The following is a 24,925-nucleotide window of genomic DNA, read 5'->3' as shown; positions in this document are numbered from 1 at the left end:
GGCTCTAGAATGGCTCCCCATGCTACATCCAGCCAGTGTTGAAAGTGCAACTTGGGGATGAGGTCATCCAGGTGTCGAGAGTCACCTGTGATATGGAAATCCCCAACCACCATCACGAAGACATCACACGGCTAAGCTTTCAGTGCAATTTGGAGGGGAAATAAAGCTGCAAGACAGAAAAAAACGTTTCTGAAAAATTATGTTTCCCTTCCTGCTTCTTTTTTTCAGGGTTTCAGCTCACAGGATGGATCCTGCCACTCACTTCACACATCTGGTGGGGAAAAAGTGAATCTCCTGAATATAAAGAAGAGAGTCCTCTAAGTTTCTTAACAAGAAACTGTTTGGAATGAAAATTAATTGGCTCCAGTGGGAAATTGTCTCCGTATAAGCCAGTCTCAGACTTGAAGAAAAATCTTGTCCCTGTAGGACGATGAAATGCTTCATTTACCTCCCTCTGTGGGTGTTGGCCTGCCACTGTCCAAAAGAGAAGAGACCCCAGATGCAAACACCTTCAGAAAAAATAAAACCCAGGCAGAAGAAAAGGGCAGAAACGATGCCAGAATCTTTTCCAAGCAACTTCTCTAATGGATCCCTTGACTCACTCATCTCCCCCTCCTCTAGCTTCTGCTGGTGTTTCTCATCTTCCATGATGTTTTGAGGAAGTTAAGAAACTAATCGGTCAGAGAGCAGAATGGAGAAGGAGATGGAGATGTCCACAAGTGGCTATCACACAGACCGGCAATGTAGTGATCCTGAGGGACAGGGTAGCACATTTCTTACAGCAACCAGGGGGCTTCAATCAGTTGGGTGCCTGTGCCTTGAAGCTGCTGCAATGTTGGCAGTCATTGGTTCCCACACATAATAATAATAATAATGATGGCATTTATTAAGCGCTTACTTTTTCAAAGCACTGTTCTAAGCGCTGGGGAGGTTACAAGGTGATCAGGTTGTCCCACGGGGGCTCACAGTCTTCATCCCCATTTTACAGATGAGGGAACTGAGGCCCAGAGAAGTTAAGTGACTTGCCCAAAGTCACACAGCTGACAATTGGCAGAGCCGGGATTCGAACCCATGACCCCTGACTCCAAAGCCCGGGCTCTTTCCACTGAGCCACTCTATTCGTGTTCATTCATTCACCATCCCAGGTAGCCTTGGGATCACCCTAAAGGTTGCTCTAAAGCCTTGGGCATGCCACTATAGTGAGGCAGATCCTTAGGAGCCAGATAAGTATCTCCAATGAGGCTCTTAGTGGGATTCAAGTAAATGATATGTATTTATCATGGGAAATTCTCCTCATGAGTCACAATGTGAGTGTGGCAAGATTACTGGAGTAATGTGGACCAGAGGAACAACAAAATCAACATGCATGTGTGTGTATTTACTATATTTCTGCTAGTGTTCTTAAGGACTTTGAGGAGGAAGCAGGAATATGGCAGCCCACGACCAATAAAATCCTGTTGACGTCTAGAGTTTTGCCAAATGGGGCCCTTAGGACAAATACAAAAGCCCTTCAGCTTACTTCAGATTTCCTCTGATGGCTCGACGAAATGCCTATGAAATGATTCTATGCACATTTTAACATCCAATACATCATTCTAAAAGCTGACACTGAAAACTTTTTTCAAAACTGAACAGATCCAAAATCCAGTTGGTAACATGCTTGTCTTGATCTTCTGTGGATAGGATTCTTTTTTATTCATAATTCTTCCTGACATTTTGAAAATATTATTTCTAATGTTAATCAAAAGGAATTGAATGGATGGATAAAAATGGATTGCATTGAATCTATTTTTCTAAGAAATAACATGAGGATTGACATGTAGACCAGAAGCAAGATACTTTTGTTCAAGGATTAAGCAATGAAACATACTTATTTTGAGTACTAATTACTAAAGTTCTCAAACTTACCTAATTAGAAACTCTTTTGTAACGAGGAATATTATTTTCAAAGTTAATGAATTTGGAAGCTGCCCTCACAAATAAAATTATCCACATTCTTCACATAGATATTTTAGTTGCTCTCTATAATGAATCTAAGCAGTTGGGGTATGTGGGAGTGATGTCACAGTTGAAAGAACCTTTCTTTGTTAGGTGACAGTATAAAAGGTCAGGTTTCCTTTGCCAAAGAGACTGGTCTGTAATATAAACTTCACTTGAGTTGTCATTGGAAATGGATATTATTTTAGTCAGACGATTCATAATTTTGACTATAGCCACTTCAATTTTGTTAATATCAAACATCTTATGTGTAGATGAATCCACGATGACCAATCTTCTCAGCAGAGAAAATGTTGGTGATGAATATTTTAAGGTAATCTTGAAATTTTATGTAATGTGACTGCCTTTAATTGCACAATGATAAGAGGGGGTTCTTATAAGTAACTAATAACTGTGACAACTTTCTTAAGTCTGTTTTCTAAGTTGTGGTCACTGGATCCAGTCTTTATTTTTTGTAAGAGACCTCAGCCTCACAGTGATATTTGTTTTAATTTTACTGGCTTCAACAAAGCAGAATTAGTTGTAGAATGGTGATTAATGCCAAATGGCACATTACTAACTCTCAATTTAGGAAAGAATACTTGTTTACAATAACAAACTTTATAGAATGAGATATTGTGTTTACATTTTTTACAAGCAATTTAAATATGTTCTTAACACTGAACTTATATATAATGGGTTATTATATATATGATGTCCAGTAGATAAGTACCAAATGTTGAAGTCTTAACAATCTCTTAACATACAGATATTTATGGATAGAATGCTTATTCAGGGGACTTACTGAATTTGAAGGATTCTTCAGAGATTTGTGTTCCTCAGGATTGTAGTCTCCCAAGTGCTTAGCACAATGCTCTGCACAAAGTAAGAGCTCAATAAATGTGATTTATTGGTGCAACTGCAGAACTATTGAGATACCTGGTTGGGTTGATAATATTGAGCCCTATTCTCCCTCCTGCATGGGGGAAAAATGACTCTCTGGAGTGGAAAACAGTTCTGCTGCTGTGCTATTTTATCTCAGGGATGTTAAAAAGCAGGTCCAAACCAAGAAGAAGCTTCTCTCTTGAAGCAGACAAACTTCTGCTTTAAATGGAGACTCTGTGGGAGGGTGAGGGTGAGAGGTCATTTCTCCCTGCCACTCCCTCTGGAAATTCAAAGTGAACCAGACCATCAAAGAAAATACTCAGACTGGTGAAAATGATAAGAGGAAGGTGAGGATGAGGAGCAGAGGCTTCATTGCACTATTTATCTGCCACTACATGACCACGGGCAAGTCACTTTCCCTCTCTGGGTCTCAGTTTCCTCACCTGTGAAATAGGAATAAGATAGACTGTAAGTCCCGTGTGGGATAGGGATGGTGTCTGGTCTCAATCCCTTGTATCGTCCTCAGCGCTTAGCACATAGTAAGGGCTTAATATAGGCCATAATTGCTATTACTGTCATCCTTAACATAATAAAAACAATAGGCATTTCTGGGAAAAGTCTTTTTAGGGCACCGTTCAGTAAATGCACAGTATTACTGGACCTATATGTCCCATTAACTCTTGGGACAAAAACAGGTCTTGGAACCCAGTTCAGAGAAACCACCTTTGCTGCAGCTCTGTGTAAACTGAGATTGTTGCTTATAATTACCAGTGCTTAGTACAGTGCTCTACACCTAGTAAGTGCTCAATAAATACCATCAATTAAGCTACTGATTAAATGAAAATATAGCTGGGTTGAAAAGTTCAGATCCTAACTGCTCCCAAAAATAATGCTCCTAAATTGACTCAATGGGAAAACTTTCCAAAATCTAAAAATTGCATTAGATAGGTCTCAGTAATTTAAGTTACAAGGCGATGACTACCAACTGAATAATTGTTTTAAATTTTAACACCGCCTTGTTATATTTGCCATAAATCCTTTTCTATCGTCTTTCAACCACTCCCTCCAAAATTTTGGAGAATTCACAGAGGATCCGTATTATTTTGAGAAGTCTATTACTATTCATCCAACGGTTCTCCGCAGGAGAATCTGAAGATTTTCCATCCAAGTAGTTGGGTGAATTAAAATCTGAATTCAAATTAATTTGGAGTTTAAGCATTCACTTATTTCTAATGCAAAAAATGTATATATTTTTTCATCATTGTTTCTAATTTTAGCCTAGAGAAGATCAAGAGAGAATGCAGAGAAGCCTCGATTTTGAAGGATTAAGAGACTGGCCCCAAAACTCAGGGTTCGTGAAATTGAACCCTGCAGCCAATAGGGTGCCAAACTCTCTAAACAATTTACCTTTGAGATTTGGGAGAACCTTTCAAGGGGAAAGGAGCATCAAGCCATTCGTTAATTTGCCTCTTCACTTTGGAAGACATTTTGAGGGTGGAATCCCAAAACGCCTTCCTAATCTGCCACAGAGGTTCGGAAGGACAACTGCCAACAGTGTCTCTAAAGCTTTTTCCAATTTGGCACAAAAATTTGAAAATCCGTTCCCTCCCTACCAATTAAGATACTCCACGACCAGCCAGCCTTGGACATTTCAGAGGCCTCAACAACAGAACTTCAGGTGAGTGCACAAAAACAATTTGAAATCCAGAGCCGGTTATAGTCATTCATTCATTCATTCAATCGTACTTATTGAGCGCTTACTGTGTGCAGAGCACTGTCCTAAGCACTGGGAAGTACAAGTTGGCGATATATAGAGATGGTCCCTACCCAACAACGGGCTCACAGTCTAGAAGGCGGAGACAGACAACAAAACCAAACATGTAGACAGGTATTAGATGATATTATATTATTAGATTAACCCTCATTTTAAAAGATGAGGTAAACGAGGCCCAGAGAAGTGAAGTGACTTGCCCAAGGTCATAACAGCAGACAGGTGGTGGAACCAGTATTAGAACCCAGGTCCTTCTGATTCCCAGGCCTGTACTCAATCCACTAGGCCATGCTATTTCTCCTTCCCTAGGGGTTTTTAAAATATCAATCTCTGAGAGCCATCTGTGAGGACTGTGGTTTGGCAGGAGTTGGGATGAGGACTGAACGACCGCTTGAGGATCCTTTGAGCCTAATGATTCTAAGCTTCTACGGCAGTGGTTCAAATTTCCTTTCTCTGCCATTAAAATGTGCCTTAAAAAAAAAGAAAACTCTATTTCTTTGCCTTCCCTTGGGATAATAGCGTCAGGTTAAGGTTTAGGGGATCCCAGTCAGAAGTACACCCTCACTCCCTCTCTCTCCCCTTCTCCCTCCTGCCACCTTCCTGACTCTATGGGGGAAAGGGGAAACTGAGTCGGGGGGAATGTGTCCTGGAGTAGCAGCTGCTGTAAAGGTAAGATTAGAGGAGGGGAGCACATTGGGATAGCTGGGTTGGTCAGCCTCACCTGACGGTCAGTGAACCCATCCCCCAGGGACCAGGGCCCCAGTTACCCGATCATTAAAACCGCTTGTAATGAAAACATAGCCCACTCCTCATTTCAAAGTCTAAGTGCAAAGAACTGGATTGGAGCTAGGATCTGCCCTCACTCCTCATATCAGGCAGATAATTGTTCTCCCCCATTTAAAAACCTTATTGAAGTCACATCTCCTCCAAGAAGCCCTCCTCTCCTCTTCTCCCACTCCCTTCTGCACCTCTCCACTTGTCTGCAGTGTGACCTTGGGCAAGCCACTTCACTTCTCTGTGCCTCAGTTCCTTCATTTGTAAAATGGGGATGAAGACTGTGAGCCCCACCTGGGACAAACTGATTACCTTAGAACAGCGCTTGGCACATAGTAAACGCTAAACAAATATCATTATTATTATTATTACTTGCTCCTTCATTCATCCCCCCTTCTACCCCCACAACACATATGTGTATATCTGTAAATGTCTGTCATTTATTTATCTATAGTAATGTCTGTCTCCCCCTCTAGACTGTAAGCTCGTTGTTATATTCTACACTCCCAAGCATTTGGACAGTGCTTAGCACACAGTAAGCACTCAATCAATACGACTGAATTAAACGCTCCCCCTCCTCAAAACCCCACGTCCCTTTCTACTATTGTCGTCATTGGTTCCAGTTTCACAGACGTGGTTTCGTATTGCTTTCCTTTCAGGAACCAGGGCTTTGGCAATTATTTTGGACAGAAATCAGGTGGTGGTCAACCACGTCAAGATACCTTGGAAACGTGGCTCCAGAACCCTAACCTAAAAATGGAGTGAAAGTCGTGACGTGGACAGGACGCTGCCTTTTGAAGAAAATAGCCTTAGAGTGATGAAAAGTAGTAGTTGTCGTGTATTAGTTTGTGTCTCTGGCCGTGAACCATCAACAAGATTTTCATGAATACTCACTACCACTGAGGACCTGGAAGTTATAAGGAGTACTTTTCAAGACTAGTTGTAATATATTACCTGAAATAATTTGAGACCAAATAAAAAATCATGCAACTATAAGAAATCTCTGGTAATGGAAACATTTGACTGTGAGCCCACTGCTGGGTAGGGACTGTCTCTATATGTTGCCAACTTGTACTTCCCAAGCACTTAGTACAGTGCTCTGCACACAGTAAGCGCTCAATAAATACGATTGATGATGATGATTTGAAATCACATCCCCCATTTCAGAGAAACTGGTGGCCAGGGAAAATTTTTAATATCCATCTGAACATATAATTCTCAAAAAGATGTGTGAAAATACAGGGAATTCATCTTTGTCATGGTCCAGAAATAAAAGATAGTGCATTGTGGGGACATAATAGGAATTATGGTGTTTGTTCAACACTGGGATAGGTTACAAGATAACCAGATTGGACAGAGTAGAGCTCACAATTCAAGGGGGAAAGAGAGGCTGGGTCTTATCTCCATTTTACAGATGAGGAAACTGAGGCACACAAAAGCGAAGTAATTTTCCCAAGGTCACACAGCAGATAAGTGGCAGGGATGGGAATTAGAACCCAGGTGTCCTGACCCCCCAGTCCTGTGCTCTTTCCACTAGCCTGCACTGTTTCTCAATACATAATACACTGATGTAGCAGAGTGCTCTGCACACAGGAAGCACTCAATAAATAGGATTGAATGAATGAATGATGTAACAGATTCTGGTAAAAATCTGCATTCTGGTAAAATTAATTTCTTCCCCCACATACCCTGTTGGTTTGCCCTTGTCCTATGATGAGTTTGAATTTCAACACCTCTTAACCCAAAGAAGAGATCTGGAAGAGAGAATACACTCTAGTTTCAGAGTCTGTGGCATTTGGTGAAATAGGGATGAACAGGAGCTCAGTTTCTCCGATTTGACTGACGGCATCTCTGATTTCGTTCAAAATTATTCTTTTGCTTTTTAAACAAATTTTCCGTTCTTGAAAAAAGGCCTTTTCAGTTTCCTTTTAAAATATGTGTTTTATCAATACAGTGATTATTTTTAATGGCATTTTTGAAGCGCTTACTATGTGCCAGGCACTGCGCTGGGGTAGATACAAATTAGTCAGGTTGGAGACAGTCCTTCCCTCATAGGACTCACAGTCTTAATCCCCTTTTTACAGAGAAGTGAAGTGCCTTCTCCAAGGTCACGCAGCAGACAAGTGGCAGAGCTGGGATTATTCATTCAATCCATTCATTCAATCGTATTTATTGAGCACTTACTGTGTGCAGAGCACTGTACTAAGCGCTTGGGAAGTACAATTCAGCAACAAATAGAGACAATCCCTGTCCACGATGTCTAAAATGAAAAGAGTTGAAAAGTTTTATGGGACTGATTCAAATGGAGATACTCTGCTTTCTGCTGTTCTACTTCCAGGCAATCGTAACTACAACAAAATTTCAAATTAAACCAGCATCTTGCCTCAGAACCCAGGTCCTCCTGACTTCTGATATTTCTTCAGACAGAGATGAAATCTGTGCTATTCTGAAATGTCCCCTTGTTTCCTGCTCAAGGAAACTGTCTATACTCAGTGTTTTGGAAGAAGGGAGTCTGAATGGCACTGTCAACTTTGACCCTCGGGGATGCTTTTAATCCACAGAGGGATTTAAAATGAAAATCTGGACCATGGTAGAAACATGTTCTCCATCCCACTTAACTGTAATTATATTATTTATTACCTGAGCAATGGCACGGCTGTTTTCTGTGCCATAGTATAAATCAGCAGAGCAATTCAACTAATGGAACTAAAACCCTCCCCCAAAGAAATAATGCTGTAAACTGTGAGCTTTCCCAAAACACTGAATTTGAGGGCTTTTGTTCCGTGTTGGGTCATTATCATCATCATCAAACGTATTTATTGAGCGCTTACTGTGTGCAGAGCACTGTACTAAGCGTTTGGGAAGTACAAATTGGCAACATATAGAGACAGCCCCTACCCAACAGTGGGCTCACAGTCTAAAAGGGGGAGACAGAGAACAAAACCAAACATACTAACAAAATAAAATAAATAGAATAGATATGTACAAGTAAAACCCCACAGCCGGGGTGTGGCCAGGGTTCCCCGGAGCGATGGCATGTTTTGTTCTTTGAAATCTTATTCAGGCAAAAACCCCTCAAGATAATATTACAATCATAGACCTTTTAATGCCTAATAACAATTGTGGTATTTGTTAAATGATTACTGTGTGCCAAGCACTGTACCAAGCGCTAGGACAGATAATAATAATAATAATTGTGGTATTTGTTAAGTGCTTACTATATGCCAAGCACGGTTCTAAGCACTGGGCTAGATGCAAGGTAATCAGGTTGCCCACGTGGGGCTCATGGTCTTAATCCCCATTTTACAGATGAGGTAACTGAGGCACAAAGGAGTTAAGTGACTTGCCCAAAGTCACACAGCTGACAAAGCAGCTGAGCCAGGATTAGAACCCACTCCCAAGCCCGTGTTCTTTCTGCTAAGATCAACAGGTGCTTTGCACACAGTATGTGCTCAATAAATACGAATGAATGAATGAATGAATGAATGAATCAGATCCCAGATGGTGCTCAAAGTCAAGGTAGAAGGAAGAACAGCTATTGAACGCCCATTTTGCAGATGTGGGAACTGAGATACAGAGAAGTTAAGTGACTTGCCCAAGGTCACACAGCAGGTACGTGGCAGAGCTGAGCAATTTTTTTTAACGGTATTTGGGAAGCACTTACTTTGTACCAGGCACTGTACTAAGCACTGGAGTAGATACAAAGTAATCAGGTTGTCCCACACGGGGCTCACAATCTTAATCCCCCATTTTACACATGAGGTAACTGAGGCACAGAGAAAGTAAGTGACTTGCCCACGGTCACGCAGCAGACGAGGGGTAGAGACGGAATTAGAACCTAGGTCCTCTAACTCCCAGGCCTGTGCTTTACCCAGTAGGCCCCCCCGGGCTTGGGAGTCAGAGGTCGCGGGTTCTAATCCTGGCTCTGCCACTTGTCTGCTGCGTGACCTTGGGCAAGTCACTTAACTTCTCTGTGCCTCAGTTACCTCATCTGTAAAATGAGGATTAAGACTGTGAGCCCCACGTGGGATAACCTGATTACCTTGTCTCTACCCCGGCACCTAGAACAGTGCTTGGCACATAGTGAGCACTTATCAAATGCCATAATAATAATCTCATAATCTGGACCCAATTTGGGGAGCAGGGGGTGATGGATGCCAGGAAAAGGGTAGGTGGGACTTTCTGGGGTCTGGAGAAAGGAACCCAAAGTGTATATGGGTGAACCTGGAGATGACCCCCGGATCAGGAGGGACCCCAGTCTGAGGCTGATGGGAGCGGGGAAAGCACTGTGGGATGGGAGGAAGTTGGATATATACATATTTATTACTGTTTTTATTTTATTAATGATGTACATATAGCTATAATTCCATTTATTTATATTGATGCTATTGATGCCTGTCCACTTGTCTTGTTTTGTTGTCTGTCTCCCCATCTTCTAGACTGTGAGCCCATTGGGTTGCGATTGTCTCTATTTGTTGCCAAATTGTACTTTCCAAGCACTTAGTACAGTGCTCTGCACACAGTAATAATAATAATATTAATAATAATTATGGTATTTGTTAAGCACTTACTATGTGCCAAACACTGTTCTAAACGCTGGGGTAGATTCAAGGTAATCAGGTTGTCCGATGTGGGGTTCACAGTATGAATCGCCATTTTACAGATGAGGTAGCTTGAGGCACAGAGAAGTTGAATTAGTGGATAGAGCACGGACTTGGGAGTCGGAAGAACCTGGTTTCTAAATATCAGCTCTGCCACTTGTCTGCTGTGTGACCTTGGGCAAGTCATTCATTCATTCATTCATTCAATCGTATTTATTGAGCGCTTACTGTGTGCAGAGCATTGTACTAAGCGCTTGGGAAGTACAAGTTGGCAACATATAGAGACGGTCCCTACCCAACAGTGGGCTAAGTCATTTCACTTCTCTGTGCCTTAGTTACCTCATCTGTAAAATGGGGATTAAGACTGTGAGCTCCACATTGGACTGTATCCAACCCAATTTATTTGTATACATCCAGTGCTTGTAAAATGCCAGGCACATAATAAGTGCTTAAAAATGCCACAATTATCATTGTTATTATCATTATTATTATTATTTGGTAGCTGGAAGGTAGGCTTAATAATGACGGCATTTGCTAAGCGCTTACTATGTTCAAAGCACTGGGGAGGTTACAGGGTGATCAGGTTGTCCCACGGCGGGCTCACAGTCTTTAATCCCCATTTTCCAGATGAGGGAACTGAGGCCCAGAGAAGTGAAGTGACTTGCCCAAGGTCACACAGCTGACAGTTGGCGGAGCTTGTCCCACATACCCAACTGACCAGAGAAAATCAATCAATCAATCAATCGTATTTATTGAGCGCTTACTGTGTGCAGAGCACTGTACTAAGCCCTTGGGAAGTACAAGTTGGCAACACTTACACTTACAAGACACTTACAAGGCAGGACTGTCCCTTCCTCGGCCAATCCAGAGCAATTTCCCCAGTGTTCACACTCAAATTGCTCTCACCCCTGCTGAACAGAACCCTGGAACCCCTCTATAGTCTGTAAATTAATTATGGGCAGGGAATGTGTCTGCCAATCTGTTGTACTGTACTCTCCCAAGTGCTTAGTACAGTGCCCTGCACCTACAAAGTGCTCAATAAATATGATTGATCATTCATTCATTCAATCGTATTTATTGAGCGCTTACTGTGTGCACGGCACTGTACTAAGCGCTTGGGAAGTACAAGTCGGCAACATAAAGAGACGGTCCCTACCCAACAACGGGCTCACAGTCTAGAAGGGGGTGACAGACAACAAAACCAAACATGTAGACAGGTGTCAAAACCGTCAGAATAAATAGAATTATAGCTATATGCACATCATTAACATAATAGAGTAGTAAATATGTACAAGTAAAATAGAGTAGTAAATCTGTACAAATATATATACAAGTGCTGTGGGGAGAAGGAGCTGGGGCGGGGGTGATGGGGAGGAGGAGAGGAAAAAGGGCGCTAATAGTAGTGTTAAGCACATTACATACACATTACTTTGTACAGGAAACAGTCTTCTAGACAAAGCTCATTGTGGGCAGAGAACGTGTCTACCAATTCTGCTGTTCTGTACCCTCCCAAGCACTTAGTACAGATCCCTACATACGATGAGTGCTCAGTAAATGTCACTGACTGACGAATTGATTCCTTAGCACAAATTTCCAATTGGTTCTAGCTTGCTCCATCCATCCGCTGTCCTCCACGCTCCTGTTCTCCAGACAAAACAGGACAGAAAAGACCATACTGGCATTCACTAAAATATCTTTCTACAGGGTCTACCATTAAAAAAAGTACCACACATCTCCCAGTCTTCTAGACTAAGCTCACTGTGGACAGAGAACGTGTCTACCAATTCTGCTTTAATGTACCATCCCAAGCACTTGGTACAGTTCCCTACATACGAGTGCTCAGTAAATGTCATTGACTGACGAATTGATTCCTTAGCACAAATTTCCAATTGGTTATAGCTTGCTCCATCCATCCGCTGTCCTCCACGCTCCTGTTCTCCAGACAAAACAGGACAGAAAAGACCATACTGGCATTCACTAAAATATCTTTCTACAGGGTCTACCATTAAAAAAAGTACCACACATCTCCCAGTCTTCTAGACTAAGCTCACTGTGGACAGAGAACGTGTCTACCAATTCTGCTTTAATCAATCAATCAATCAATCAATCGTATTTATTGAGCGCTTACTATGTGCAGAGCACTGTACTAAGCGCTTGGGAAGTACAAATTGGCAACACATAGAGACAGTCCCTACCCAACAGTGGGCTCACAGTCTAAAAGGGGGAGACAGAGAACAGAACCAAACATACCAACAAAATAAAATAAATAGGATAGAAATGTACAAGTAAAATAAATAAATAAATAAATAAATAGAGTAATAAATATGTACAACCATATATACATATATACAGGTGCTGTGGGGAAGGGAAGGAGGTAAGATGGGGGGATGGAGAGGGGGACGAGGGGGAGAGGAAGGAAGGGGCTCAGTCTGGGAAGGCCTCCTGGAGGAGGTGAGCTCTCAGCAGGGCCTTGAAGGGAGAAAGAGAGCTAGCTTGGCGGAGGGGCAGAGGGAGGGCATTCCAGGCCCGGGGGATGACGTGGGCCGGGGGTCGACGGCGGGACAGGCGAGAACGAGGTACAGTGAGGAGATTAGCGGTAGAGGAGCGGAGGGTGCGGGCTGGGCAGTAGAAGGAGAGAAGGGAGGTGAGGTAGGAGGGGGCGAGGTGATGGAGAGCCTTGAAGCCCAGGGTGAGGAGTTTCTGCCTGATGCCCAGGTTGATTGGTAGCCACTGGAGATTTTTGAGGAGGGGAGTGATATGCCCAGAGCGTTTCTGGACAAAGATAATCCGGGCAGCAGCATGAAGTATGGATTGAAGTGGAGAGAGACACGAGGATGGGAGATCAGAGAGAAGGCTGGTGCAGTAGTCCAGACGGGATAGGATGAGAGCTTGAATGAGCAGGGTAGCAGTTTGGATGGAGAGGAAAGGGCGGATCTTGGCAATGTTGCGGAGCTGAGACCGGCAGGTTTTGGTGACGGCTTGGATGTGAGGGGTGAATGAGAGAGCGGAGTCGAGGATGACACCAAGGTTGCGGGCTTGTGAGACGGGAAGGATGGTAGTGCCGTCAACAGAGATGGGAAAGTCAGGGAGAGGACAAGGTTTGGGAGGGAAGACAAGGAGTTCAGTCTTCAACATGTTGAGCTTTAGGTGGCGGGCGGACATCCAGATGGAGATGTCCTGAAGGCAGGAGGAGATGCGAGCCTGGAGGGAGGGGGAGAGAGCAGGGGCAGAGATGGAGATCTGGGTGTCATCAGCATAGAGATGATAGTTGAAGCCGTGGGAGTGAATGAGGTCACCAAGGGAGTGAGTGTAGATTGAGAACAGAAGGGGACCAAGCACTGAACCTTGGGGAACCCCCACAGTAAGAGGATGGGAGGGGGAGGAGGAGCAGCCTGCAAAAGAGACGGAGAAAGAACGACCGGAGAGATAAGAGGAGAACCAGGAGAGGACGGAGTCTGTGAAGCCAAGGTCAGATAGCGTGTTGAGGAGAAGGGGGTGGTCCACAGTGTCAAAGGCAGCTGAGAGGTCGAGGAGGATTAGGACAGAATATGAGCCGTTGGATTTGGCAAGCAGGAGGTCATTGGTGACCTTTGAGAGGGCAGTTTCCGTGGAATGAAGGGGACGGAAGCCAGACCGGAGGGGGTCGAGGAGAGAGTTGTTGTTGAGGAATTCTAGGCAGCGCGTGTAGACAACTCGTTCAAGTTGTACCCTCCCAAGCACTTGGTACAGTTCCCTACATACGAGTGCTCAATAAATGTCATTGACTGACGAATTGATTCCTTAGCACAAATTTCCAATTGGTTATAGCTTGCTCCATCCATCTGCTGTCCTCCACGCTCCTGTTCTCCAGACAAAACAGGACAGAAAAGACCATACTGGCATTCACTAAAATACCTTTCTACAGGGTCTACCGTTTAAAAAGTACCACACATCTCCAAGCAAATCTCCCAAAATAGCGCCTTTGCTCCCACATATGCCTGCAGATCAGCAACTTCTTGCTTTTCAATCCATCAGTCCAACTCCGCACCAAAAAAAAACTCCTCACCATTGGCTTTAAAGCAGTCCACCACCTTGCCCCCTCCTACCTCACCCCGCTACTCTCCCTACTATAAGCCAGACCATATATGTCGCTCTTCAAATGCTAGCCTGCATTCATTCATTCATTCATTCGATCGTATTTATTGGCGCTTACTGTGTGCAGAGCACTATACTAAGCGCTTGGGAAGTACAAGTACCCCAATCTTGTCTACCTTGCTGCTGACCTCTCGCCCAAATCCTATCTCTGGCCTGGAACTCTCTTCCTCCTCATGTCAGACAGACAGCTGCTCTCCTTCACTTCATAGCCTTATTGAAAGCCCATCTCCTCCAAGAAGCCTTCCCTAAGTCCTCCTCTCCTCTTCTACCACTCCCTTCTGGGCCGCTTCTACTTGCTCCTTCATTCATCCTCCCTCCCATCCCCAAAGCATATATGTATGTACCTGCAATTTATTTATATTAATGTCTGTCTCCCCCTCTAGACCGTGAGCTCATCGTGGGCAGGAAAGTGTGTCTTTGTTATTATATTGTACTCTCCCAAGCACTTAGTACCGTGCTTTGTCCACAATCAGTGCCCAATAAATACAATTGAAAGAATAAATGAATTGAATCAGTCATATTTATTGAACACTTACTGTGTGCAGAGCACTGTAATAATAATAACGATGGCATTTATTAAGCGCTTACTATGTGCAAAACACTTCTCTAAGCGCTGGGGAGGTTAAAAGGTAATCAGGTTGTCCCAGAGGGGGCTCACAGTCTTAATCCCCATTTGACAGATGAGGTAACTGAGGCACAGAGAAGTGAAGTGACTTGCCCAAAGTCACACAGCTGACAATTGGCGGAGCCGGGATTTGAACCCATTACCTCTGAGTCCAAATTCCGTGACTGTGAGCCTGCTGTTGGGTAGGGACTGTCTCTAAATGTTGCCAACTTGTACTTCCCAAGCACTTAGTACAGTGCCCTGCACACAGGAAGCGCTCAATAAATATGATTGAATGAATCCCGTGCTCTTTCCACTGAGCCATGCTGCTTCTCTGTACTAAGCGCTTGAGAGTGTACAATATAATAGAATTGTTAAGGGGTAAAAGATTAGGAAAGTGTTTGTATTGCGGTCTAAAGACATCATTTCCACAATTCTCCTGATGCCAATGGAAACAAAATGGTCTTGAAGTTCTTCAATGAATCACCCTCCCACGAGGTACAATGCCTATTTGTCAACCGTACCACTTACCATCACAAGAACAATAAAAAAAAAATTTGGACCCAAAGAAGACAGGGAAAAAAGGAATGAAAGGATGACTCACAAGGAGAGATTTAGAAAACATCAGGCTAAAAGCTTTATAAGTAAATGCAACAGTTCAAAGTTCCTAAATCATTAGTGATATTTTACAACTATGTAGCCCCCTTGCAAATGATGCCCTGGAGCACTCCGCAAACAGCATTATCAGTAACTTGATAGTAATAATAATAATTATTATTATGATATTGGTTAAGCACTTACTACGTGCCAGGCACTGTACTGAGCACTGGGGTGGATACAAGGAAATAGGGTTGGACACAGTCCCTATCCCATATGGGGCTCACAGTCTTAATCCCCCTTTTCCCCTTTTCCTCTGCTCTCCCTCCCCTCCTCATCACCCCAACTCGCTCTCCATGCTCTACCTCCCTCCCAGCCTCACAGGACTTGTGTATATATGTACATATTTATAGTTACAACTCTATTTTCATTAATGGTGTGTATATGTCTATAATTCCAGTTATTTATAATGATGCCACTGATACCCGTTTACTTGTTTTGCGATCTGTCTCCCCCCTTCTAGACTGTGAGCCCGTTGTGGGCAGGGATTGTCTCTATTTGTTGCTGAACTGTACTTTCCAAGCGCTTAGAACAGTGCTCTGCACACAGTAAGCGCTCAATAAATATGATTGAATGAATGAATGAATGAATCCCCATTTTACAGATGAGGTAACTGAGGAAAGCAGGAGGGAAGTGAATTGCCCAAGGCCACACAGCGCACAAGTGGCAGAAACTCTAATACGAACAGGGACATGATGGACCACAGCCATCCAATGAGCTGGAAACAAAACTCGGGGTTGGTCTGAGATTCATTCATTCATTCAATCGTATTTATTGAGCGCTTACTGTGTGCAGAGCACTGTACTAAGCGCTTGGGAAGTACAAGTTGGCAACATATAGAGACGGTCCCTACCAAACAGCGGGCTCACAGTCAAGAAGGTGGAAGACAGACAACAAAACAAAACATATATACTGTCTCAAGAGCTTAGAACAGTGCTTAGCATATAGTAAGTGCTCAATAAATACCACTGACTGATTGATTGATCATCTTAAACGTAACCATAGGAGCCAAGTTTTCGTTTTAAGCATGAGGATATATAGGGGTGGGTATTTTAGAAGGTGAGATCTGGTAGGGGACAGTCTTCGAAAGATAATACTCCAAAAAGCCAATGTTTTTATGTCTTTTCACGCTGACCGGATCAATCAGCCAATCAAACAGTTATAGTTATTGAGCAGGGCACTGCACTAAGTGCTTGGGTGCAATAAAACAGAGTTGGTAGGCACGTTCCTGAAGCGGCGTGCGGAGAAGCAGCGTGGCTCAGTGGAAAGAGCACGGGCTTTGGAGTTAGAGGTCAGGGGTTCGAATCCTGGCTCCGCCAAATGTCTGCTGTGTGACCTTGGGCAAGTCACTTAACTTCTCTGAGCCTCAGTTACCTCATCTGTAAAATGGGGATTGACTGTGAGCCCCAGGTGGGACAACTTAATCACCTTGTATCCTCCCCAGCGCTTAGAACAGTGCTTTGCACATAGTAAGTGCTTAACAAATGCCATTATTATTATTATAGAGGGAGAGATAGACATTACTATAAATAAGTTAATTAAATTATGGATATGTACTTAAGTGCTGTGGGGGCAGGGGAGGGGTGAATAAAGTGTTCAAATCCAGGTAGAAGGGTGGCACGGAGGGGAGTGGGAGAAGCAGAAGCGCTTAGTACAGTGCTCAGTGCACAGTAGGTGCTCAATAAATATGATTGAATGAATGAATGAATGAATGAAGAGGAAATGAGGGTTTAGGGAAGGCCTCTTGGAGGAGATGTAATAATAACAATAATAATAATTATGGTACTTGTTAAGAGCTTACTATGTGCCAAGCACTGTTCAAAACACGGGGGTAGGTACAAGGTAATCAGGTTGGACATAGTCCCTGTCCCAAATGGGGTTCACACTCTCAATTCCCATTTTACATTTGAGGTAACTGAGGCCCACTGTTGTCTGTCTCCCCCTTCCAGACTGTGAGCCTGTTGTTGGGTAGGGACCATCCCTATGTGTTGCCGACTTGTACTTCCCAAGCGCTTAGTACAGTGCTCCGCACACAGTAAGCGCTCGATCAATACAATTGAATGAATGAATGAAGTGACTTGCCCAAGGTCATAGAAAGGACATGTGGTGGTGCCGGGATTAGAACCCAGGTCCTCCTGACTCCCAAGCCCTTGTGCAAATCTGGGTGTTTTCCTCAAAACGTTGGGGAGGGAATTTGCCCATTAACCCCATGGAATGGGCACCTATAACCCCAATTTACTGGAAATAGAAGAGGGTAAAATGGAATAACAGTAACCTTAACCCCTGGAGGAGAGCCTGGCCCAAATTTAACCCTAAACCCTCTAGAACTAGAACCCAGTATTCTTAACTTCCCGACAGGAGGCACGTGACATCATGGTTTCTTGACAAAGTATCATAACGACAGCTAAAGTTTCATTTATACTTTCCTCTATTGCCAAGACCCAGGTTGAAGAATTTCATATTCTATCAACTGCGGTTAAAAGACACCATTAATAATAATAATAATAATAATAATAATGGTATTTGTTAAGAACTTACTATGTGCAAAACACTGTTCTAAGCGCTGGGGAGGTTACAAGGTGATCAGGTTGTCCCCCGGGTGGGCTCACAGTTTTAATCCCCATTTTACAGATGAGGGAACTGAGGCCCAGAGAAGTGAAGTGACTTGGCCAAAGTCACACAGCTGACAGCTGGCAGAGCCAGGATTTGAACCCCTGACCTCTGACTCCAAAGCCCGGGCTCTTTCCACTGAGCCACGCTGCTTCTCCAGTAGTAATATTAACTACTAAATATTAACTACTAACTATTAACTATTAACTAATAGTAACTACTATTCTTAGTAGTAATACTACTAGTTCCATCAGACTGGCCCAATAGGTCAATGACCTTGAATCATACTGGGCTGCAGACAATCACTGTTTTTTACTCAAATGGTAAATTTAACCCCAATTCTCACATTGTAGTTTTCCAAGTTCATTTTCTCCTCCAGTCTCAAGTTCAGTCAATCAATCGATCAATTTTATTTTTTGAGCACTTACTGGGTGCAGAAGCGCCTGGGAAAATACAGTGTAACATTGTAATAGACACGTTCCCTGCCCACACAGAGCTTACGGTCTAGAGGAAGTTCACCATTGCTGTGACAGAAACATAGAGTAGTTGTCCTCCATATTTGAAGAAAACCCTTGGGCAAGTCACTTCACTTCTCTTTGCCTCAGTTGTCTCATTTGTGAAATGGGGATCAAGACTGAGAGCCCCATGTGGGACAGGGACTGTGTTCAACCTGGTTATCTTGTATCTACCCCAGAGCTTAGGACAGTGCTTGGCACATAAGTGCTTAACCAATACCATTCAAAAAAAAATGTTTAAGACCCCACTGTTGTTACACAAGTAATGATAATGATCATGGAATGTCTTAAGCACTTACTATGTGCCAAGAACTGTAATAAGCATACAGACAGGGAATGTGCCTGCTAATTCTGTTGTACTGAACTCCCTCAAGTGTACATTACAGTGCTCTGCACATAGTAAGCGCTCAAAAAATGCAATTGATTGAAAGATAATCGGATCGTACACCGTCCCTGTCCTTCAGGGGTCTCACAGTCTAAATAGGAGGGAGAACAGGTATTGAATCCTCATTTTACAATGAGGAAACTGAGGACCAGAGAAGTGACCGGTCCAAGGTCACAAAGCTGGCAATTGACAGGCCCAGGATTACAACCTAGGTCCTCCGACTTCCAAGCTCATGGTCTTTCCACTAGGCCATGGTGCTTCTCATTCAATCATTCATTCAATCATATTTATCGAGCGCTCACTGTGTCCTGACCACTGTATTAAGCACTTGGAAGAGTAAAATATAATAAACACACACATTTCCAACACACACTTTTCCTGCCCACAACGAGCTTACAGTCTAGAGGGGGTGACCGACATTAGCATAAATAAAAAACTTACAGATATAATAAATCCTCCTAATGCGTGAAGTGTCTCAACTTACAGTATATATACTGCTCATCTAGAATGTGTTAGTCATGTTATTACATGCACCATATTCACAGGGCTAACCTAACCATGCACATCCTATCCAACAAATGTTCTTTGGAAAAAGAGAGATTCATAGAGCCGACAGAGATTACGATCCCACCCTGTCTTATACTGCCAAGTCCTTTCCAACCCACAGCAACTCCCTAGTTACATCTCTCCCAGAACACCCCACCTCCATCTGCAATCATTCCAGTAGTATTCATTCATTCATTCATTCAATCGTATTTATTGAGCGCTTACTTTGTGCAGAGCACTGTACTAAGCCCTTGGGAAGTCCAAGTTGGCAACAGAGACGGTCCCCACCCAGCAATGGGCTCACAGTCTAGAAGGAGGAGACAGACAACAAAACAAAACATGTGGACAGGTGTCAAGTCGCCAGAATAAATAAAAATAAAGCTACATACACATCATTACCAAACTAAATAGAATAGTAAGTATGTACAAGTAAAATAAATAGAGTAATAAATCTGTACAAACATATATACAGGTGTTGTGGGGAGGGGAAGGAGGCTCACGCTCCCCCTCCTCCCCCTCTCAATCCCCCCCCCGCCTTACCTCCTTCTCCTCCCCACAGCACCCGTATATATGTTTGTATGTATTTATTACTCTATTTATTTATTTATTTTATTTGTACATATTTATTCTACTTATTTTATTTTGTTAATATGTTTTGTTTTGTTGTCCGTCTCCCCGTTCTAGACTGTGAGCCCACTGTTGGATAGGGACCGTCTCTATATGCTGCCGACTTGTACTTCCCAAGCGCTTAGTGCAGTGCTCTGCCCACAGTAAGCGCTCAATAAATACGATTGAATGAAAGAACGAATGAATGTAGGGCGGGGGGATGGAGAGGAGGAAAGGAAAAAGGGGGCTCAGTCTGGGAAGGCCTCCTGGAGGAGGTGAGCGCTCAGTAGGGCTTTGAAGGGAGGAAGAGAGCTAGAGTTTGCTTGGTTAAAAAATACGGAAGGGGTTTACCACTGCCTTCTTCCACGTGGTAAATGTGAGTCATCATCATCAATCATATTTATTGAGCGCTTACTATGTGCAGAGCACCGGACTAAGCGCTTGGGAAGTACAAATTGGCAACATATAGAGACAGTCCCTACCCAACATTGGGCTCACAGTCTTCAGCCTTGACTCTCTCCCGTGTCACCGCTGCCCGGGACAGGGGAGTTTGGACTCGTAGCAGATTGCCTGCCACTCGCTAGCCACTGCCCAAGTTAGGAATGGAATGGCTATGGCTCTGCTTTGACTCTCCCTCCCGTAGCCGAGACTGGTAGAGTACAGGAAATTTTCCAGGTTTAAACTTGAGAGGGGTCCACCCCTATAGCGGGCCCTAAAGATCAGCTAGACAGCTTTTGGCTCATCCTCCATTTAATAATAATAATAATGATGACATTTATTAAGCGCTTACCATGTGCAAAGTGCATTTCTTTGGAGATTGGTGCTTCTCCCGGGCAATGGCGGAGAGGATGCCGGGACGGGAGAGATCCGCCCTGGTGCTGGAACAACCCTTGTGGATTTTGGAGCTCCACTGGTCTGGGGGCTACATGGATCTATAAACCCCCATTAAATAAATAGGACTCAGCTCTGTCTCTGGGTGGGGAAAATAAGCAAGCTGGGACAGAGGGAGAGAGTAAAAGTGGATATTATTTGACTCCTGGTTCCAAACTTCAACTTGCGACTTCTCATTTATTTATTTCTTTCTGCTTTTCCCGGGGAAGTTGGAGACCTCCGGAAAGCGAGAACGACTACCTCGGAGAAATAATGCGATTCAGTGCAATCTTCTTCAGTACGAGGAGTTGGAAGAGCCAAGAAAGCAACTAAGAACACAGCCGTTATCAGGTGGAGTGGGACGAGGAAAAGTCAGTGGGCAACAACGGGGCTGTAGATCTATTCCTCACCAGGTTATTTATAGTCCGTAAACAGATATTATTCATGAGTTGGAGAGAAGCAGCGAAAGCCTAGAAGTAAATCATGTGTGAGAGGATTCAGGCCCACGGGAATGAAATCTAGGAGTGTTCAGGTGTTGGAATCTCTCCCTCCCACTCACCCAGTATTTATGATCATCGTTAAATTCTCCATGCAAAAATAATAACTTGGGCTTCTTGGAATCTGCCCAGAAGATGAAAAATGTTACAAGGGAGGCACCTGCCTGTCATTATTCTAGCTAGTGTTTACCACTGAGTCGGCATCACAGTGTGTGAAAACGTGAACAGGATGTTATACGGTATCTCGAAACAATTTTCAAGGATGTGCAAAAAAACCAGGAAAGACTGGATATTCACGATGGACAGAGGCAAACACAAGCACCCGAGAAAGGCTTTTTTATCTGGTCACCCTTGCTGTTTTTCACTCTGTCTGTCTCCCCCTCTAGACCGTAAGTTTGTTGTGGGTAGGGAATACGTTTGTTTATTTTTATATTGTTCTCTCCCAAGCGCTTAGTACAGTGCTCTGCATGTCTGCAGACATGTTCCCTACAAACAAGGAGTTCACAGTCTAGAAGGGGGGAGTTGGACATTAAATCAGTAAATGCGATCCAATGAATGAATAAATGAATACTCCACCTCCTCTATAAAAGTCCTCATCTCTGACCTCAACACACTTTAGTTGCTTTAGAGAAACAAAAGAGTCCGGGCTTGGGAGTCAGAGGACCTGGGTTCTAATCCCACCACCGCCACTTGGCAGCTGTGTGACCTCAGGCAAGCCACTTAACTTCTCTGTGCCTCAGTTCCCTCATCTGTAAAATGGGGGAGAAGACTGTGAGCCTCAAGTGGGATAACCGGATTTCCTTGTATTTACCCCAACACTTGGAACAGTGCCTAGCACATAATAAGTGCCTAACAAATATCGTTATTACTATTATTTAGTTCTGTCACCCTTTTGCCAACAAAACAGTCGCTTTTGCCTGAGTACTGCCTGAGTAAAGATACGCGAATGAAGAAAAACTAGCATTTTCTAGGGACAGAATAGATTTACTGTCTCTGTGTGTTGCCGACTTGTACTTCCCAAGCACTTAGTACAGTGCTCAGTAAACAGTAAGCGCTCAATAAATATGATTGATTGATTGATTTATCATAAGACAGCGTAGCCTAGTGGATAGAGTGCAGGCATGGGAGTCGGAAGGACCTGGGTTCTAATCCTGCCTCCGCCACTTGGCTGCTTTTTGACCTTGAGCAAATCACTTCACTTCTCTATGCCTCTATACTCTCATGTGTAAAATGGGGATTAAGACTGTCCTACCTGATTTTCTTGTACCCACCCCAGCGCTCAGTACGGTGCCTAGCACATACTAAGCACTAAACAAATGCCATTATTATCATCATTATTATTAAGCAGCGTGTTATATTATTATTAAGGGAAGCAGCATGGTTCAGTGGAGAGGTCACGGGCTTTGGAGTCAGAGTTCATGGGTTCAATTCCCGGCTCTGCCACTTTCATTCATTCAATTGTATTTATTGAGCGCTTACTGTGTGCAGAGCACCGGACTAAGCGCTTGGGAAGTGCAAGTTGGCAACATATAGAGACCCAACAGTGGGCTCACAGTCTAGAAGATGTCAGCTGGGTGACTTTGGGCAAGTCACTTCACTTCTCTGGGCCTCAGTTACCTCATCTGGAAAATGGGGATTAAGACTGTGAGCCCACTGTGGGACAATCTGATCACCTTGTAACCTCCCAAGCGCTTAGAACAGTGCTTTGCACATAGTAAGCGCTTAATAAATGCCATCATTATTATTATTATTATCATTAGTATTATTATCTATCTACTTTATCATCTTCTTTATCTCTGAAAGAATAAACTGAATTTCCCAAGACATTAGCCATTGTGTATATCGCTTTGAATTTTCTTTGAAAAAATTCAGCACTGTGTAAATGGCACCAGGTAAAGGTTCACTTCAGCCCCTTCCCCTGTGCCAATTCTGAAATAAGACAAGTGAAGAAACGTTAGGATAGCAAAAAGACCAGGTTTGGATTCAGTGGCAATCTGAAGCAATTCTAAAGGCTACTATAGGTCCAGAGGAAAGCTAATTCTGGAGGGGAAATGGAAATCTTTATCTTCTTGGAAATGTGGATTTAAAAAATAAGACATTTTGAACATGTTAGTAACTCCTTTTATCAATCAATCCATCAACAGTGTAAATCGAGTGCTTACTGTACGCAGAACACAGTATTAAGCGCTTGGGAATCAATCAATCATATTTATTGAGCGCTTACTGTGTGCAGAGCACTGTACTAAGCGCTTGATGTACAATAGGAGACACGATCCCTGTCTTCTTACACTCTAGTTTACATTATATATTCACTAAATGGGCCATCTAAGATTCCGCTGCTCCTAACAACTTCTAAGAACATGAGAAGTCCATAAATCAATAATACATATTGGGCACTTACTGTCTGCCAAGCACTGTCCTAGGCTCTTGGAAGGGAACAATACAGAGGAGTTGGTAATAATAATAATAATAATGGCATTTATCAAGCGCTTACTATGTGCAAAGCACTGTTCTAAGCGCTGGGGAGGTTAGAAAGTGATCAGGTTGTCCCACGGGGGGCTCACAGTCTTGATCCCCATTTTGCAGATGAGGTAACTGAGGCCCAGAGAAGTTAAGTGACTTGCCCAAAGTCACAAAACTGATAAGTGGCGGAGCCAGGATTTGAACCATGACCTCTGACTCAAAGCCTGGGCTCTTTCCACTGAGCCACGCTGCTTCCTCAAGACATGTTCCCTACAAACAAGGAGTTCACAGTCTAGAGGGGGGCAGTTGGACATTAAAATACATTTTTAAAAGAGGAATGGGGGAGTATAATGATATGTACACAGGTGTTGCGGGGCTAGAGGTGCGGTAATTATCAAGGGCTTAAGGGACACAGAGCCAAACACATGGACAATGAAGAAGGGAGGATGAATAGAAATGAGGGCCTAGTCAGGGAGGGAGCAGCAAGCAGGATTATTTATTGTCCTTTCTACAAGAGGAGAACCTAAGATATTAGTGTGCGAAATGATTTAGCCAAGGTCATCTAGAGAAATTAGTGTCAGACCTTGTCCACAGAAAAGCAGCGTGGCCTAGTGGAGTCAGAAGACCTTGATGTGTACATAGCTATTCATTCAATCGTATTTATTGAGCGCTTACTGTGTGCAGAGCACTGTACTAAGCAGTTGGGAAGTACATAATTCTATTTATTTAATCGATGCCTGTTTACTTGTTTTGATGTCTGTCCACCCCCTTCTAGACTGTATGCCCATTGTGGGCAGGGATTGTCTCGATTTGTTACTTTCAAAGTGTTTAGTACAATGCTCTGTACACAGTAAGTGCTCAATAAATATGATTGAATGAATGAATGAATCCCAGTTCTTCCTCTTGTCTTCCTTGTGACCTTGTGCAAGTCACTTTCCTTCCCTGTGCCTCGGTTCCCTCCTGTGCAGAATGGGAATTCCATACCTGTTCTCCTCCTATTAAGACTGTGGGACTTGATTATCTCATATCT

The 24,925-nt window shown here is 43.4% G+C and overlaps 1 protein-coding gene across 1 annotated transcript; it reads left to right on the top strand.

Annotated features, from left to right (window-relative positions):
• Nucleotides 1-2,122: 2,122 nt before the first annotated feature.
• On the top strand, nt 2,123-6,393 carry NPVF (neuropeptide VF precursor). The gene is made up of 3 exons (XM_038741801.1): nt 2,123-2,311; nt 4,140-4,540; nt 6,067-6,393. Exons 1-3 carry the CDS (start codon nt 2,171-2,173, stop codon nt 6,170-6,172), a joined length of 648 nt encoding a protein of 215 aa, XP_038597729.1. The 5' UTR covers nt 2,123-2,170; the 3' UTR covers nt 6,173-6,393.
• The last annotated feature ends 18,532 nt before the right edge of the window (nt 6,394-24,925 follow it).

The sequence above is a fragment of the Tachyglossus aculeatus genome, chromosome 2 (assembly GCF_015852505.1).
Source record: "Tachyglossus aculeatus isolate mTacAcu1 chromosome 2, mTacAcu1.pri, whole genome shotgun sequence".
Lineage (NCBI taxonomy): Eukaryota > Metazoa > Chordata > Mammalia > Monotremata > Tachyglossidae > Tachyglossus > Tachyglossus aculeatus.
The sequence above is the reverse complement of the archived record's forward strand: the minus strand, read 5'-3'. Positions and strand labels throughout refer to the sequence as shown.